Source organism: Macaca thibetana, chromosome 19 (assembly GCF_024542745.1).
Source record: "Macaca thibetana thibetana isolate TM-01 chromosome 19, ASM2454274v1, whole genome shotgun sequence".
Classification (NCBI taxonomy): Eukaryota; Metazoa; Chordata; class Mammalia; order Primates; family Cercopithecidae; genus Macaca; species Macaca thibetana.
This window is the reverse complement of record NC_065596.1, coordinates 42,537,236-42,555,506: the sequence shown is the minus strand read 5'-3', so window position 1 is coordinate 42,555,506 and position 18,271 is coordinate 42,537,236. Positions and strand designations below refer to the sequence as shown.

The 18,271-nt window shown below is 52.3% G+C and overlaps 3 protein-coding genes across 47 annotated transcripts in view; 1 reads left to right on the top strand and 2 right to left on the bottom strand.

Moving 5' to 3' along the window:
- The window catches only part of YIF1B (Yip1 interacting factor homolog B, membrane trafficking protein), a 287,798-nt gene that overhangs the window by 194,614 nt on the left and 74,913 nt on the right, over positions 1 to 18,271 (top strand). The window contains exon 1 of one of the 43 annotated variants that reach the window (XM_050769171.1): positions 5,166 to 5,169. The exons of 38 other annotated variants lie outside the window; for them this stretch is intronic. The gene's annotated coding sequence lies outside the window, so the exon portion shown is untranslated. Of the gene's footprint in view, positions 1 to 5,165; positions 5,170 to 5,960; positions 5,965 to 13,057; positions 13,062 to 13,468; positions 13,473 to 14,340; positions 14,345 to 18,271 lie in introns of those variants that run through there. 4 more of the 43 variants (XM_050769174.1, XM_050769146.1, XM_050769183.1 and 1 more) reach the window with 4 other exon arrangements.
- PSMD8 (proteasome 26S subunit, non-ATPase 8) overlaps positions 1 to 18,271 on the bottom strand; it is a 90,061-nt gene that overhangs the window by 51,324 nt on the left and 20,466 nt on the right. The window lies entirely within an intron of this gene.
- On the bottom strand, positions 763 to 15,344 carry KCNK6 (potassium two pore domain channel subfamily K member 6). 3 transcript variants are annotated; one of them, XR_007721487.1, is made up of 5 exons: positions 14,385 to 15,344; positions 5,515 to 5,910; positions 5,104 to 5,323; positions 4,119 to 4,270; positions 763 to 1,863 (listed from the first exon to the last, which is right to left on the bottom strand). XR_007721487.1 is itself a non-coding variant. In XM_050769256.1 (4 exons), exons 1-4 carry the CDS (start codon positions 14,704 to 14,706, stop codon positions 4,228 to 4,230), a joined length of 981 nt encoding a protein of 326 aa, XP_050625213.1. In that variant the 5' UTR covers positions 14,707 to 15,344; the 3' UTR covers positions 763 to 4,227. The 3 variants fall into 3 exon arrangements, 2 of the variants coding, with proteins under 2 accessions (XP_050625213.1, XP_050625214.1); XM_050769256.1 differs by having other exon boundaries at positions 763 to 4,270; XM_050769257.1 differs by having other exon boundaries at positions 763 to 5,323.

Genomic DNA, 18,271 nt, shown 5'->3' with positions numbered 1-18,271 from the left:
CCCAAACATCTGGGTTGGAGTGATCCTCCTGCCGCAGCCTCCTGAATAGCTGGTGTTCCACCACACCCGGCTAATTTTTAAATTTTTTGTACAGGGAGGGTCTTGCTATGTTGCCCAGTGCAGTCTTGAACTCCTGCCTCACTCGATGCCTTCATTAGATCTTAAACCGCAAGATGTTTGCTGCAGCATTGTTGTACCAGCAAAATACTGGAAAACACCCACATATCATCAACAGGGGATGTTGAAATTATTTATGGGACATGTGTCCCAGAGGAGGCACCATAAGATATAAGACCTATTGTGGCTAGGTGTGGTAGCTCACGCCTGTAATCCCAGCACTTTGGGAGGCTGAGGCGGGTGGATCACTTGAGGTCTAGGGTTCGAGACCAGCCTGGCCAACATGGTGAAACCCTGTCTCTACTAAAAATACAAAAATGAGCCAGGCACAGTGGCAGGTGCCTGTAATCCCAGCTAATCGGGAGGCTGAGGCAGGAGAATCGCTTGAACCTAGGAGGTGGAGGTTGCAGTGAGCCGAGATCTTGCCACTGCACTCCAGCCTGGGTGACAGAGCGAGGCTTGGTCTCAAAAAAGAAAAAATAAAATAAAATAAAATAAAATAAAAAAGACCTATTGTGTGTCTCTGAAATTATCTCTGAATTACACTGTGTTGGTGACAAAAGCAAGGTACAGAAGAAGAATAGAAAAGTGACATTAAAATATTAATATTTATAATTGATACAAAAAAAGCATATTACAGAAGTAAGAATCATCATTAGTCAACATTTTATTGAGTGCCACATACTGCTAGCTCTAAGGGCTGTACAGATATGAAGTTGCTGACTTCTCAAGTCCATGAGGTAGGTGCTATTACCATCCCATTGTACAGACTAGCAAACTGAGGCACAGGGAAGTGAAATCACTTGCCCAAAGCCACTTAGCTTGGGAGTGACGGAGTTCAGATTTACACCCAGGAACTTTGCCTCTAAAGTCTGTAATCGTAACAACCTCACCATATTAGGTACTACTTGTGTAGAGTGAAAAGTAAATGGCACACACATGCATATGGCTGGTGCATACATTGAATGTGCCTGAGAAGAACTGAGACATCCATTCATGGTCTGAGTGTAGGAGAAAGACTTACTTTCCACCATACACTCTTTAGTACCTGTTGAATTTTTTTAGTACACACTTTTTTTTCTTTTTTCTTTTCTTTTCTTTTTTTTTTTTTTTTTTTTTTTTTTTTGAGACGGAGTCTTGCTCTATCTCCCAGGCTGGAGTGCAATGGCATGATCTCGGCTAACTGCAACCTCCACCTCCCGGGTTCAAGTGATTCTCCTACCTCAGCCTCCCGAGTAGCTGTGATCACAGGCACGTGCCACCACACCCAGCTAATTTTCTGTATTTTTAGTAGAGACGGGGTTTCACTGTGTTAGCCAGAATGGTCTTGATCTCCTGACCTCGTGATCTGCCTGCTTCGGCCTCCCAAAGTACTGGAATTACAGGCGTGAGCCACTGTGCCTGGACCTTTTTTTTCTCCTGGGACAGGGTCTTGATCTGTAGCCCAGGCTGGAGTCCAGTGGTGTGATCATGACTCACTGCAGCCTCAACCTCCTAGGCTCAAGCAATCCTCCTGCCTCAGCCTCCTGAGTAACTGGGACTACAGGTATGCGCCACCACACCCAGCTCATTTTTAACATTTTCTGTAGAGGGGTCTTGCTATGTTAACATGTCCAGGCTGGTCTCCAACTCCCGGGCTCAAGCAATCCTCCTGCCTCAGCCTCCCAAAGTGTTGGGATTACAGGCATGAGCCACTGTGCCTGGCTTTTTTAATGTCTTGGACCGAAAAGGACTTGCTTTTTTTTCCTGGAGGTATTTGGAAGGAGAAACAGTGAGAAATGACGCCAGCTCACATAGGCACCTAGCCGCCCTGAGATGACTTTAGCTCAAAGTCAACTGTGACATAGGTAAGGAACCGAGAAGGATGGGAGGCTGAGAAAGGGCTAGACAACAGATATTTCTGAGCTCCCACAGGAAAAGATGCCCAACCAAAACCTTGTTCAAATCCCAGTGTTGTGCTTTCTGTGTGACCTTGGGCAAGTATTTAACGTCTCTGGATCTCCTTTCCTCATCTGTAAAATCTAGAGAATGTATCAGGGGCTTGGAATTGTGTCTGGCACATAGTATATCCAATATAAGTATTTTCTTTTTTCTTTTTTTTTCTTTTTTGAGACAGGGTCTTGCTCTGTCACCCAAGCTGGAATGCAGTGGTGCAATCACAGCTCACTGCAGCCTTGACCTCCCAGGCTCAAGTGATCCTCCCACCTCAGCCTCCTGAGTAGCTGGGACCACAGGTGCACACCACCACACCCAGCTAATTTTTGTATTTTTTGTATTTTATGTTGCTCAGGCTGGTCTTGAACCCCTTGGCTCAGGCAATCCTCCTACCTCGGCCTCCCAAAGTGCTAGGATTTGCTAGGATTATAGGTGAGAGCCACTATGCCCAGCCCCTATGACCTCTTTTTTTTTTGAGACAGAGTCTCTGTCACCCAGGCTGGAGTGCAGTGGTGCAATCTCGGCCCACTGCAGCCTCCATCTCCCGGGTTCAAGCAATTCTGTCTCAGCCTCCCAAGTAGCTAGGACTACAGGCGTGTGCACCACCATGCCCAGGTAATTTTTGTATTTTTAGTAGAGACGGGATTTCACCATGTTGGCCAGGCTGGTCTCAAACTCCTGTCCTCAGGTGATCCACCCGCCTTGGCCTCCCAAAGTGCTGGGATTACAGGTGTGAGACACCTGGCCTGCCTGCCTATGACCTCTTGATACACCCCTGGGTGTCCCTTTTGCCCCTCGCACCCACCATATACTAAAGCAGCCTCAGCATCTCCGATAAAACCTGCTCTTTCTCCCAGGTCCCCATTTCAGGGATAATTGGCCACTCCATGGGCCCTTCCCTAGCCGCATTCCTCCAGTCTGTGAGGCCTATGGCCTGTCCACCTGGCTTCTGAGTGTCCCCGCACCCACCCCTCCTCCCTTACATGGCTCAGCCCAGACCCATCATCTCCCTCTTCATTCCTGCCCCAGCCTCCCACAGGCACCCAGCCTCAGTCCCCCGTCTGCTCCACCTCTCCAGAGCAACTAGGGGAATCATCCTACAACCCAAACCTAACCACGACCCTCTCCTACTCTAAACCCTTCCATGGCTCTCTAGGGCCCTCAGGAAAGAGACCAGGTTCCCTCGCTTGTCATTTAAGGACACTAAGGGGTGCTTGTGCCCACCCCTCTGTCCTCCTTCCCTCTTTCCCTCCATACCGTTCACAGTAAACTGCTTGTCAGAAGCTGGTGGCCAGCATGCTTTTCCATCTCCAGGCCTTTGCACACAGCTGCTCCCACCTGGCATGCCCTCTCCATGCCTTTTCTATTTGTCTACTACTGTTGGGACCTGGCTCAAATGCCTCAGCCCTTTTAAAATTTTTAATTTTTGTAGAGATGGGGTCTTGCTATGATGGCCAGGCTGGTCTCAAACTCCTGGCCTCAAGCGATCTTCCCACCTTGGCCCTACCAAGGTGCTGGGATTATAGGACTGAGTCACTGCACCCGGTCTCTTTCTCTTTTTTCTTTTCTTTTCTTTTTCTTAGAGACAGGGTCTCACTCTGTCCCCCAGGCTGGAGTGCAGCAGTGGCGTCATAACTCACTGCAGCCTCAAACTCCTGGCCTCAAGTGATCCTTCCACCTCAGCCTCTGGAGTAGCCGGGATCACAGGCATGCACCACCACACCCAGCTAATTTTTAGATTTTGTGGTTGTTGTTGAGATAAGGTCTCACTGTGTTGCCCAGGCTAGTCTCAAACTCCTGGCCTCAAGCGATCCTCCTTCCTCAGCCTTCCAAAGTGCTGGGCGTATAGGCGTGAGCCACCACACTCAGCCTGAAATCATCTTTTGAAGTTGTATTATGATGATTACCATTTTACAGATAAGGAAACGAAATCAGAGAGGTAGGGTGACTGCCCAAGGACACAGGCCAGATAAGGCTAAGTTGGGATTTGAGCTCAACAAGGATGATTCCAGGGCCCAGGACACAACATACAATTAGCACAACATACAAATGGGGACAGCTCTTACAATGGTGTCAGGGTTACGGGCAGCACCTCCATGCCATTCAGATCTGGGCTTGGGTCCTATGTCCGTTTCCTGCCTGCCAGGCTGCTGAGGAAGAGTCTACCGCCTAGGCCTACACCAGGGCTCCCTCCATGGGTCCTGCTCCCTGGAGACACCTGAGAAAAATGAGTCAGGTACAACTTCTTCCCACCTATTTCTGATAGTTCAGGTCTTAGTTCGATGTCCCTTCCTCCAGGAAGTCCTCCCTGACCTTCTAGGCTGGATTGGGCCTAGTCCCTGTGCTTCTCCGACTTCAGCCCTGACCACTCTGCCTGTGCTTTTATCACCTCACCTCCTCCATTAAAGTCCTGCCCATTTTGGGCCATCACTGTCTGGGACAGGTCTGTCCACCTCACTAGACTGCAAGCTCCATAAGGGCAGTTCTCCACCCCCAACTATATCTCCAGCACTGTCTAGCACAGGGCCAGCGCACAGGAGGGGTTTAGGGGTGAATTCGTCTATTCTTCCCATTTGGCAGCTGAGGAAATCAAGGCTCAGAGAGGGTCAGTCACTTGTCCAGGGTGTAGTGACCAATCTGGTGCCTGAAATGAGGTCCGAGGCTGCAGCCCGGTAGAATCAGCAATTGACGAGTGGTTAATTGAGAGACACAGACAGAACATGAAAGAGAATGAGAAACAGAGACAGCAAGAGGGAAAGACAGAGACAGCGAGAACACCAGAGAGCCAGAGAGGCACAGTGTAAAGAGGATGAGAGAAAGGATGGAGAACAAGGTCATGTTGATGCCCAGTGGAGCCCGGGACATGGGACAGGGAGTGTCGCCCCTCACATCCCAGCCAGATGCTGGGAAACAAAGGAGAGACGGTGGGCAGCAAGGCCTCAGGATCGCCTGCTGTGCTCGCAGACACTCCTGTACAGCCAGCTCTGGTCGCCTGGGCCCCTCAGTCCCAGGCCAGGCACACCCAAGGCTGGCAGAGCCTGCCCCAGCTACCTGGGGATGGAAGCGTAGTCGGTGTGGGAGCTGGCAGAGAGTTGCTGGTGCGACCCCGGCTGGGGGCCCAGGATGTCCACCCGATCGTCCTCATCCTCGTTGAAGCTGGCAGGGCACGGTGGGGGCAGCAGGATGAGCTCCGTGAGGCCGTGGAGGTCGGACACGTGGCGGAAGGTCTGTAGCACCAGCACCATGGCCAGCAGGCCCAGGAAGAGGTAGACTGTGGAGGCGGAGGAGGGGCATAGGTCATTCTGGGGCTCAGATCTTCCTGGCGGGGCCGTGGTTCTACTGGACCCTGCGGGGTGGGGTTGGATCCCTTTTGGAAGTCCCAGAGTGGGACTGTGTGCCTTTAACTCCCCCAGGGACAGGGCTAGGTCCTCCTCAAAGCCCCGCCCTAGCTTCCCAGCTCACCTGTGACCAGCACCTTGTAGAGGGCCCGGTAGGGCTGGCCAGGGGCTTCCCCGGGCACGTAGTCGCCCAGGCCAATGGTGGACAGAGAGATAAAGCAGAAGTAGAAGGCATCCAGGAAGCTCCAGGCCTCCTCGAGGTGGGCGAAGATCGCAGCCGGCACCAGAAAGCAGATGGTCACTACGACCCCCAGCAGGGCCACCAAGTGCCAGCAGGCCGCCCGCCGGGGGTCCCAGCCCGAACGCATGCTCAGCCAAGACAGGGGCGGGTGAGTCAGCAGCAGCGACAGGCGCTGCGCTGACGCAGTCAGCAGCAGCATAGTGGTCGGCACGCCCAGGAGCGCGAAGGCAATGGAGAAGGCCTTGCCCGCGTCAGTCAGTGGCGTTGTGTACCCATAGCCTAGGGGAGTAAAGAGAGTAAAGGGGAAATCTTTTTCTTTTTAGAGATGGGGGGATCACTCTGTCACCTAGGCTGGAGTGCAGTGGTGCCATCATAGCTCACTGCAGTCTTGAACTCCTGGACCCAAGTGATCCTCCCACCTCAGCCTCCCAAGTAGCTGGGACTACAGGCACTGTCCAGCACGCCCAGTTGATTTTAAATTTTTTTGTAGAGATGGGGTCCTACTCTGTTGCCCAGGCTAGTCTTGAGCTTCTGGGCTCTAGTGATCCTCCTGCCTTTGCCTTCCAAGGTGTTGGAAGGGGACTGTGTGGAGTTACAGATCTAGCCCCCAGGACCTAGCCAGGGAAAATCCTTCTGCCCACTCAACACCTCCACCGAGATATCTATGGACACACACCTAGACCTGATTTCATCCCAAACCTGCCTCTCCCCACATTCCCTCCTGTCCCAGGTGATGGCACCTCTGTCCTTCGACGTTCAGTCCAAGAGCCTTGCCTTCATCCCTGACGCCCTCGTCACTCATGCCACACTCCATCTGTCAGTGAAGCCTATTATCTCAACCTTCAAATAGGCCCAGAACCCACTTACTTCTCCCCCACCCGGTCCCATGGCCCCCACCCTGGTCCTGTCCACCACAGCAGCCTCCTCCTGGGTCTCCCTTCCCCAACCCCAGCCCCTACAATCTGTTCAGCCAGCAGAGCCTGCCAACACCTGAGTTCAGTCATGCCCCTGCCCTGCCCAGAGCCCCTCTGTGGCCCCATCTCACTCAGGTAAAAGGAAAGAGTGCTCATCATGACCCGTGAAGCCCCACAGGGTCCACCGGGGCAGCACGCTCCCACCCCACGGCCATTGCACCGGCTGCTCCTTCCCCAAAGAATGCTCCCCTCTCTCCTCTCCAGGTCTTCTTCATCCAAATGTCACCTTCTCAGTGAGGCCTTCCCTTGACCACCCTAAATGGTAACATCCTCTTACCCAACGCTTTTTTTTCCCATAGCACTTAATACCTTCTAGCACGCTCTATGGTTTACCGTCTTCTCATAGGCTGCCAGTTCAGCAAAGCAGGAGGTTCTGTGTGTTTCATCACTGCTGTGGGCACTCGATTAGTACTTGTCAAAACAAAGAATGAAAGGTGCAGGCTGTTGCCTGGCTCTGAGCTTCAGTTTGCCCTATTCTAAAATGGGTGAGACAATGGGCCAGGCGTGGTGGCTCACGCCTGTAATCCCAGCACTTTGGGAAGCCAAGAGAGCAGGTCACCTGAGGTCAGGAGTTCGAGACCAGCCTGGCCAACATGGTGAAACTCTGTCTCTACCAAAAAGTACAAAAATTAGCCGGGTATCATGGCATATGCCTGTAATCCCAGCTACTTGGGGGCTGAGGTGGGGGAATCGCTTAATGCCAGGAGACAGAGGTTGCAGTGAGCCAAGATTGCACCATTGTGCCCCAGAGTGAGACTCTGTCTCAAAAAAATAAAAATAAAAAAGGAAAATCGGTGTGACAAGCCCCCCTGGGCTCCCAAAGGACTGTGGGAACACAATAAGCTCGGTGTGGGTATGAATTCTGTAAGCAGAAATATGATCAAGGGGAATTCAGCTGTTGGTGGGACTGACTCACTTTGGCAAAGTGTAATTTATTTATTTTTGAGATGGAGTTTCGCTCTTGTTGCCCAGGCTAGAGTGCAATGGGGCGATCTTGGCTCACTGCAACCTCTGCCTCCCAGGTTCAAGTGATTCTCCTGCCTCAGCCTCCCGAGTAGCTGGGACTACAGGCATGCGCCACCACGCCTGCCTAATTTTGTATTTTTAGTATTTTGGCCAGGTTGGTCTCAAACTCCTGACCTCAGGTGATCCACCTGCCTCGGCCTCCCAAAGTGCTAGGATTACAGGTGTGAGCCACCACACCCAGCCCCGTTTTTTTATATACTCAAAAGAACCTAAAGCAGGGTCCCAAAGGGATATCTGTATCTGTATACCCATGTTCATAACAGCATTATTCACAATAACTAAACCTCAGAAGCAACACGTTTCCATCTACGGATTAATGAATAAGTAAAATGTGGTTTACGCATACAGTGGGATGTTATGTAGCCTTAAAAAGGAAGGAAATTCTGACACATGATACAACATGGATGAACGTTAACGACATTATGCTCAGTGAAACAAACCAGTCATAAAAGGACAGACACTGTATTATTCTATACAAAGTAGTTAGTCAACCTCAGAGACAGAAAGTAGAATGGTGGTTGCCAGGGGCTAGGGAAAAGGGCGAATGGGCAGTTAGGGTGTAATGGGTATAGAATTTCAGTTCTGCAAGATGAAAACAGTTCCAGAGGCTGGGCGCCAGGGCTCACGCCTATAATCCCAGCACTTTGGGAGGCCTAGGCGGGCAGATTATGAGGTCAGGAGTTCAAGACCAGCCTGACCAATATGAAACCCTGTCTCTACTAAAACTGCAAAAATTAGCCGGGCATAGTGGCTTGCGCCTGTAGTCCCAGCTACTCGGGAGGCTGAGTCAGAAGAATCACTTTAACCTGGGAGGCGGAGGTTACAGTGAGCCGAGATTGTGCCACTGCACTCCAGTCTGTGTGACAGAGCAAGACTCCATCTCAAAAAAAAAAAGTTTTAGAGATGGATGGTGGTGGAGAGTGATTTGAGTTGAGCAATAACTCCATCTCCCATGTGGCATGGCCAGCCTCATATCTATTAAAAAAAAAAAAAGATGAAGGTGATGGTAACAATATGAATGTACTTAATGTCACCGAACTGTACCCTTAAAAATGACTAAGATGGTACTTTTTTTGTTGTTGTTGTTGAGACGGAGTCTCGCTCTGTCGCCCAGGCTGGAGTGCAGTGGCCGGATCTCAGCTCACTGCAAGCTCCGCCTCCCGGGTTTACGCCATTCTCCTGCCTCAGCCTCCCAAGTAGCTGGGACTACAGGCGCCCGCCACCTCGCCCGGCTAGTTTTTGTATTTTTTTTTTTTTTAGTAGAGACGGGGTTTCACTGTGTTAGCCAGGATGGTCTCCATCTCCTGACCTCGTGATCCGCCCGTCTTGGCCTCCCAAAGTGCTGGGATTACAGGCTTGAGCCACCGCGCCCGGCCAAGATGGTACTTTTTATGTTATGTATATTTTACTACAATAAAAAAATTGGGAAAAGAAATGATCCCAGCTGGGCAATGGTGGTTCACACCTGTAATCCCAGCCCTCTGGGGGGCTGAGGTGGGAGGATCACTTGAGCCCAGGAATTTGAGACTAGCCTGGGCAACACAGGAAGACCCTATCTCTACTTTTAAAAATAATAACAATAATAATAATAATAAAAAGGCTCCCTCTGGGTCTTAGCTGGCTACATGGCCTTTTGGAATAAGGACATTCCCTTCCCGCTTGCAGAGCCAGGTGTGGTTCTGCAACTAATTTCTGGCCACTGAGGTATTCATGAAAGAGTCAGGCAACTTCCACGAAGGGTCCTTAAGGAGCGAGGGATGCCAGTCTCCCTTCTTTCCTCCCTCCTCTTGCTGGCTGGAGCACAGACATGGAGGCTGGAGCTACACAGCCATCTTGGACCATTAGGTGACCTTGGGAATGGAAGTTGCGCAGAGGAGTTAGGCAGGAACACCAGGGTTTTGCTGAGAAGGAGTCCTAGGTCTCTGACCATGCAGTACCACTTGGACTGACTATCTGGAATGTGAACAAGAAATACACTTCTTATTTAAGCAACTGTAATTTGAGGTGTATCACGTATGACTCCAACCCTTATTAATACAAGGGTTTTTAATGGGGAAACTCCAGCAGCCTGGAAGGTTTGCAAATGACATGAAATCCTTATAAATAGGCCGGGTGAGGTGGCTCATTCCTATAATCCCAGCACTTTGGGAGGCCGAGGTGGGAGGATTACTTGAGCCCAGGAGTTCAACACCAGCAGAGTTGGTAACATAGGAAGACCCTGTCTCTATAAAAAATAATAATAATAATAAAAGAGAAATCTTTATAGACAAATCATAGAGTTTGATACATGTTTTTTTTTTTTTAATTAATTAATTAATTAATTTTTTTTGAGACGGAGTCTCACTCTGTCGCCCAGGCTGGAGTGCAGTGGCCGGATCTCAGCACACTGCAAGCTCCGCCCTCGGGTTCACGCCATTCTTCTGCCTCAGCCTCCCAAGTAGCTGGGACTACAGGAGCCCGCCACCTCGCCCGGCTAGCTTTTGTATTTTTAGTAGAGACAGGGTTTCACCATGTTAGCCAGGATGGTTTCGATCTCCTGACCTCGTGATCCACCCTCTCGGCCTCCCAAAGTGCTGGGATTACAGGCTTGAGCCACCGCGCCCGGCCAAATCATAGAGTTTGAAAAGCATGGGGCCTGTGAGCCTCAAGTTACTATTTCAAAGAGCTGAGTCCAAAACAGTGTTTTGCCATTTACTCCCTGCATGACTTTGGCCAAATGACTCCTCCCCTCTGAGCCTCAGTTCCCTATTCCGCAAAAATGGGCTTGTTAAGTAGTACCTTCCTGGCTGGGCAAGGTGGCTCACACCTGTAATTCCAGCACTTTGGGAGGCCAAGGCAGGAGAACCGCTTGAGCCTAGGAGGATTTGGAGACCAGCCTGGGCAACCTAAGGAGACAACCTTCTACAAAAAAAAAAAAAAAAAAAAATTAGCTGGGCGCAGTAGCATGCACCCACGGTTCCAACTACTCAGGAGGCTGAGGTGGGAGGCTCACTTAAGCCCAAGAGGTCAAGGCTGCAGTGAGCTATGACTGCGCCACTGCACTCTAGCCTGAGTGACAGAGCGAGGCCCTGTCTCAAAAACAACAAACAATCCCTTCCTCAAATGTGGTAGTAATCCTACCAGGTTGGGATAGGGCATAGCGCCTAGCAAGAGCGTGGAAAGAGTTACAAGGATTGCAATGCTCACTTCCTCTCTCCAATTCCCAGTTCCGGGTAGGACTACCCACTTCCTCCTGCCTCAAGTGCAGCAAGGCTGCCCGGATCAATTCCAGGGCCAAGACTTGGGCCTATGACCAAATGAAGGGCATTGTGGGAAGAGGTCTCTCTGAATCATGTTTAATTGGTTTTCCATTTCTCCAGATGTATTCAAGGCTTCGCCCACAATGAAAACAGTCAACATTAACTCAGTAAACATCAGTCATTACCACTGCTTCACACGGACAAAGACTCCCTCCTTGACTACACTTCCGTCTGACTCCTAAGTCCTTAAGTAGGCCCAGTTTTAGCAAGAATCCTACAAGCCACCCTCCCCGATATCTGATCAAATTCCTCATCCACCACTCTTTTTTGTTTGTTTGTTTGTTTGTTTGTTTTTTGAGACAGAGTCTCCCTCTGTGGCCCAGGCTGGAGTGCAGTGGCCGGATCTCGGCTCACAGCAAGCTCCGCCTCCTGGGTTCACGCCATTCTCCTGCCTCAGCCTCCCCAGTAGCTGGGACTACAGGCGCCCGCCACCTCACCTGGCTAGTTTTTTTGTATTTTTTTTTTTTAGTAGAGACGGGGTTTCACCATGTTAGCCAGGATGGTCTGAATCTCCTGACCTCGTGATCCGCCAGCCTCGGCCTCCCAAAGTGCTGGGATTACAGACGTGAGCCACCGCGCCCGGCCTGTTTTTTGTTTTTTTGAGACAGAGTCTCACTCTGTTGCCCTGGTTGGAGTGCAGTGGCATGATCTCAGCTTATTGCAACCTCTGCCTCCCAGGTTCAAGTGATTCTCCTGCCTCAGCCTCCCGAGTAGCAGGAATTACAGGCACCTGCCACAACGCTTGGTTGATTTTTGTATTTTTAGTAGACGGGGTTTCACCATGTTGGTCAGGCTGGTCTCAAACTCCTAACCTCAGGTGATCTGCCCACCTCGGCCTTCCAAAGTGCTGGGATTACAGGCATGAGCCACCGCACCTGGCCCTCATCTACCCCCTCTTGATATCTAAGTCCTTGGCCTGTCTTTAGCAAGAATCTTGTTAAGCTGAGTTTAGCAAGAATCCCCCCTACCCCAATGTCTCTCCTCTTAGTATTCTTCTATCCACTGACTCCCTTATTCTACTTGTTAGCTGTAAATCTCCAGCTGTGTTTGCTATATTCAGTCTCTCTGGCCTTTGCAATGGTCTCTCCTCTACCACAATAACTTTCCGTTTTTAACAAGTGTTAGCATATTTTTTTTTCTTTTACAACACACACAGCATCCTTCTTCTAAGTAGTGTGGTCCGTTGGCTAGCAGCATGGGAGTCTGCAGCCTGATGGCCTTGACTAAATCTCCACTCTATGCCATCTTTGCTGTGTGATCTTGGGAAAGTTACCGAACTTCTCTAGGCCTCGGTTTCCATGGCTAAAAATATAGAGCCTATAAAGATGCCTGCCTCACAAGGCTGTTGTGATGATTAAGTGAGTTAAAGCACGCACTGGCAAGTCCTCTGTCAGGCTATTGCTATTACAGGGAAATGGGGAGTGTTATTATCTCCATTTTAGCAACGGGGGAGGACACTGAAGCCTGGCAATGAGCCGTGGCTGAGCAGGGATGCGGCCGGGCTGTGCCTGACTGTGTCTGGCTTCCCTCACCTGCCCTGCCAGGGATGACTTCTTAGAAGCCAAGATCGGGGAAGAGGCAGGAAGCGCGCACATGACCCAGGGAAGCTCAGAAGCAGGTCGGGCCGCCCTGGCAGCGTGGGCAGGCCCCAGGGGAGGTCAGCTAATGAGAAGTCCCCCAGCTCTGCTGCCAGGGGACCAAAAGCAAAAGCTGCCCCCTATTGCTGGTCGGGAGGGGGAGTTAGGAGTCTGGGCTAGCCCTGCGCCAGCCTCCTCTCCTCAACAAATCCCCAACAAAGAAATAAAGAGGAAGTCTGGGGGCTGAGAAGGGGCTGGGGGAGCAGCAGAGCCTGGCAACAAAGAGATTTCCCAAGTCTGGCTTCTCAGGGTTTCCCAAAACTTGGGGTTCCTCCACTGTGGGTCCTTTTGACACATCCCTAGCTGGGGCTGCTGAATTGGGAGTCCCACGTCCAGAGGGAACAGGTGGTGTCCCTATTGGGAGGAAAACCCTGCACTGAGGGTGACCCCATATGGGGGAGATGTCAAGATGGGGTGGGGTACGTAGGGATGGCTTTTGTGTCTGGGGTCAGAGTTGCCTGCTGGGGAGTGTGGGGCCAGGAGAGGGACGGGGGTCTGGAGCAGAGGCCTAGGTCCAGAGGGGCAGGAGTCCCAGATGGTGGTGCCAGGTCCTTGCTGAGGAATCTCTGCTGGGAGGGAGGTCTTTAGTGAGGACACCCTGAGAGGTCTGGAGATTTAGGGTCCTCGCTGGGGCGCCAGGGTCAGGAGAAGGTTGAGATGGGGTTTCTCCAGGGGGGTTTCCCAGAAAGACATATCTGGAGGGTCAGGAGACATGGCAAGGGTGGCAGACCCAGACTAGAGATAAAGTCAGGGGTCCTGGCATGGTTGAGATCTGGGTCCAGAGGGGGCAAAGATCTCCTTTGGAGGGCAGAGGATCCTAGGTCCTTGCTGGAGATCTCTGAGGACAGCCCTAGGCTTAGAGGGGACTGGACAGACCCGGGTCACCAGGAGGATTAAGACCGGGGAATGGGCCGGGCGCGGTGGCTCAAGCCTGTAATCCCAGCACTTTGGGAGGCCGAGACGGGCGGATCACGAGGTCGGGAGATCGAGACCATCCTGGCTAACACGGTGAAACCCCGTCTCTACTGAAAAATACAAAAAACTAGCCGGGCGAGGTGGCGGGCGCCTGTAGTCCCAGCTACTCGGGAGGCTGAGGCAGGAGAATGGCGTAAACCCGGGAGGCGGAGCTTGCAGTGAGCTGAGATCCGGCCACTGCACTCCAGCCTGGGTGACAGAGCCAGACTCCGTCTCAAAAAAAAAAAAAAAAAAAAAAAAAAAAAAAAAAAAAAAGACGGGGGAATGGAGTCCCAGTGCAGTGGCTCACGCCTGTAATGCCAGCACTTTGGGAGGGCGAGGCGGGCTGATCACCTGGGGTCAGGAGTTCGAGACTAGCCTGGCCAACTGATGAAACTCCACTAAAAATACAAAAATTAGCCAGGCATGGTGGTATGTGCCTGTAATCCCAGCTACTGGGCAGGCTGAAGCAGGAGAATAACTTGAAACCGGTAAGCAGAGGCTGCAGTGATCAGAGATCGTGCCACTGCACTCCAGCCTGGGCGACACAGTGAGCCCTGTCTCAAAAGAAGAAAAAGAAAAAAGACCGAGGAACGGGGTCCCTGCAAAGGGTGTTCTCTGCAAAGGTACTCTGAGGGGAGCTGGGTGTTTCCTACTTAGGAGGAAGGGCTCGGACTTGGGCTCCCGGAGCAGAGCGGATATCATGAGCGTGGGTCCCGGGTCCTCACGGGGGTCTTTTCGGGGGATCCGAAGCCCAGAGGGGATTGGAATAAGGGTATTCGTGAGGGTTCTGGGGTCCTCAGGGGGTAAGGATGAAGTGGGGATCCCGGTCCTCGCCGCCTTGCGGGGCGGCGCTTACCTACCCACGGTGGTGACCAGCGTGCTGGCGAAGAAGAGAGCAGAGGCGAAGTCCCAGGCAGGGTCCGAGGCGTTGGCGGACCCCGAAGCGTTGGCAAGCACTACGCGCCCCAGCCGTCCGGCCGCCAACACTCGTTCCACGAAGGCGTCCAGGGCAGGGGCCGCCACACATGGGCTGCGCTGCAGCAGCTGCGCCCGCAGTGTCTCCAGCTCGGCTCGGAGCTGGGCTTCGTGCGGCCCCTCCAGCCGCGCCACCAGCAGCGCGCCCAGCACCAGGTACGCGACGTACACGGCCAGCGCGCCCGCCAGGAGCGCGCCCCTCCGCATGGCGCCCGCCGGGACCCCGCGAGCCCGGGGTGGCCCCGCTGACGTGGCCCCCGCCTCCGGACCGTCTGGCACCTAGTTTCAGTTCCGGGAGTGCTAGAGGAGCGGCCGCAGAAGCCCCAAGAGGAAGAGGAAAAAGGGGAGGTGGGGGGCGGCGACGGAGGAATGCCCCGCCTCCGGGAAACTGAGGCACGCCCAACTGCCAGGTGTTAGTTCAGAGAGGGTGGAGCCCAGCGCTCCCAGACCCAGGAGACCAACGGGATGGAAAAGGTGGAAGCAGTCCTCTCTTTCCCTCATTCCTTCCTTCTCGTCCTCCTGCAAGGCTGGTTCACTATGTTAGAGGAATCTGAACTTTCCTTTCAGGTCGCAGGCCGAGGAGTCGCCCCCTACCGCGCACAGCAGCTAAGGTTGTGCACTGCATCAGGGCGCGCGGCTGACGGAGCAAAGGGGCAAACTGAAATCCAATTCTTAGGCCGGGCGCGGTGGCTCAAGCCTGTAATCCCAGCACTTTGGGAGGCCGAGACGGGCGGATCACGAGGTCAGGAGATCGAGACCATCCTGGCTAACACAGTGAAACCCCGTCTCTACTAAAAATACAAAAACTTAGCCGGGCGAGGTGGCAGGCACCTGTAGTCCCAGCTACTCGGGTGCCTGAGGCAGGAGAATGGCGTGAACCCGGGAGGCGGAGCTTGCAGTGAGCTGAGATCCGGCCACTGCACTCCAGCCTGGGTGACAGAGCGAGACTCCGTCTCAAAAAAAAAAAAAAAAAAAAAAGAAATCCAATTCTCGCTCCATTTGCCAAGTCGTGTGCCTTGGAGTGGGAACAGCGGGCACCACAGGGTCAGGTGTCCCCTGTGCCCGCGTGGACAGAGTGGGAATCCTCAGCTACTCACCAAATCTTTGTTCAGTGCCCATTTTGTGCCGACCCCTCGCTGGATGATCCTGGAGACTCAGTAATGATGAGACGGTCCTGTGCCATGCATCCATGGGGCTCCCAGTCTAACTGGGAGACAGACACAAGAGCGACCCACACCTGATGTCCCAGCTACTCGGGAGGCTGAGGTCGGAGGATTGCGTGAGCCCAGGAGTTCGAGGCTGCAGTGAGCTATGCCTGGAAGAGAGAGTGAGACCCCATCTCTAAAAAAAGAAAGAAAGAGTCCAGAGGAAGCAACCAACCATGCCTAGGGAGGTCAAGAGAGCTTCCTGAGGAAGGGGCTAGCTGAGCTGAAGCATGAAGGATGAATGGAAACGAGCCAGGCAGAATCACAAATACATGCCTCTATTTAAGAGGAACGCTTTCCTCTGTGCCCCTCCTGTAAATCTCTCCACTTCTGACTCCAGCCAGAACTCAGGGCCTTCCTGAGAGCCTTTTGGAGGGCAGCCCAGAGTCCTGACCCCATCTGACCGGCAGAGGAGTGGGGCTTGGGGCTCGGCTCAGACATGCCCCAGGTGGTTCTATTAAAGAGCTGGCAGATCACGGGGCAGAGCCCAACTTGGGGTTGACAATCCAGAAGTAGAGGCACCTGATAATAGAAACAGTAACACAGTAGGTGCCAGTGATGGAAGGCTTACATTCTGCCAGGCCCTGTGGACACCTGAACTCGCACTGAATTCTCAACTGCCCCCTTCCCCGCTGCCCCCTCCCAGTATGATTCCCACCAAACAGATGAGAAAGTTTAGGCTTAAAAATGAAGTAGTCATTTGAGACCAGCTTGGGCAACATGGCAAAACCCCATCTCGACAAAAAATACAAAAATTAGCCAAGCAGGGTGGCATGCGCCTGTAGTCCCAGCTACTTGGGAGGCTGAGGCAGGAGGATCGATTGAGCCCAGGAATTAGAGGCTGTAATGAGTTACAATCACACCACTGCACTCCAGTATGGGTGATGGAGTGAGACCCTGCCTCAAAAAAATAAAAAGTAGTAGTTACATAATTGGTAAAGGGTGAACATGAGGCCAGCGGGAAGCCAATGAACTTGCTTTTTTTGTTTTTTGTTTTTTTTGAGACAAGAGTCTTGCTCTGTCTCCCAGGCTAGAGTGCAATGGCATAATCTTGGCTCACTGCAACCTCTGCCTCCTGGGTTCAAGCAATTTTCCTGCCTCAGCCTCCCAAGTCACTGGAATTATAGGTGCCTGTCACAACACCTAGCTAATTTTTGTATTTTGAGTAGAGACAGGGTTTCGCCATGTTGGCCAGCATGGTCTCGAACTGACCTCAGGCGATCTGCCCGCCTTGGCCTCCCAAAGTGCTCGGATTACAGGCGTGATCCGCCGTACCTGGCAGCTTGCTTTATTAATTAAAAACATATATATAAGGCTGGGCGCGGTGACTCACGCCTGTAATCTCAGCGCTTTGGGAGGCCGAGGCAGGTGGATCACCTGAGGTCAGGAGTTCGAGACCAGCCTGGCCAACACGGCAAAACCCCATCTCTACTAAAAATACAAAAAATTAGCCAGGTGTGGTGGCGCATAACTGTAATCCCAGCTACTCGGGAGGCTGAAGCAGGAGAATCGCTTGAACCCGGGAGGCAAAGGTTGCAGTGAGCCGAGATCGCACCACTGCACTCCAGCCTGGGCAACAGAGCAAGACTCCATCTCAAAAAAAAAAAAATTATAGAAGAGATGTATCTGGAGCAACCAGAGCAAGAGAGAGGGCTGAGGATGAGGAGAAAATGGTGTTGGAGCCCAGGGGACAGAGGCTAAATCAGAGGTGAAGAAGAATGAGAGAATTTGGCTGGGCGCGGTGGCTCAAGCCTGTAATCCCAGCACTTTGGGAGGCCGAGAGGGTGGATCACGAGGTCAGGAGATCGAGACCATCCTGGCTAACATGGTGAAACCCCGTCTCTACTGAAAAATACAAAAAACTAGCCGGGCGAGGTCGTGGGCGCCTGTAGTCCCAGCTACTCAGGAGGCTGAGGCAGGAGAATGGCGTGAACCCAGGAGGCGGAGCTTGCAGTGAGCTGAGATCCGGCCACTGCACTCCAGCCTGGGCAAGAGAGCCAGACTCCGCCTCAAAAAAAAAAAAAAAAAAAAAAAAAAAGAATGCGAGAATTTCACTCACAAAAAGGAACAACAGTGGAGCCAGGACTCATCACTGAGAAACCAGGAGCAGCCCTTAGGGTCCCCAAAAAGACAATGTCTCAGAGGAGGAAGGGGAAGCCACAGCGATAGGGTCACTTGCTGACATCCTTCCGGATGTGCTATCGCTGCGCAGAAGTAACTTCCACCACTATGTTTTCCTGAGATAAGTCGGGGAGTCTGAGAGGGAGAGAAAGGGGGAGACTGAGGGGCAGAGAGGGGAGAGACTAAGGACGCTTGGTCGGCAGGGCTCCTCACTTGCAGGTGCACCTGTGTGCTATGAGTTGCTGGGGGTTGTAGAATGCTTTTGGTGGACAGAGGGAACCAGGTTGCAATGTGAGAACATTTTTATGAATTTCTGGGAAACTGCCTTAAGATCTCTTCCAAGAGAGGCACCTGGTTCTTCTCACCTAACTTGTTGGATTTCCTTTTCTCACTGTAAATATTCACTTTAAGGCTGGGCACTGTGGCTCATGTCTGTCATCCTAACG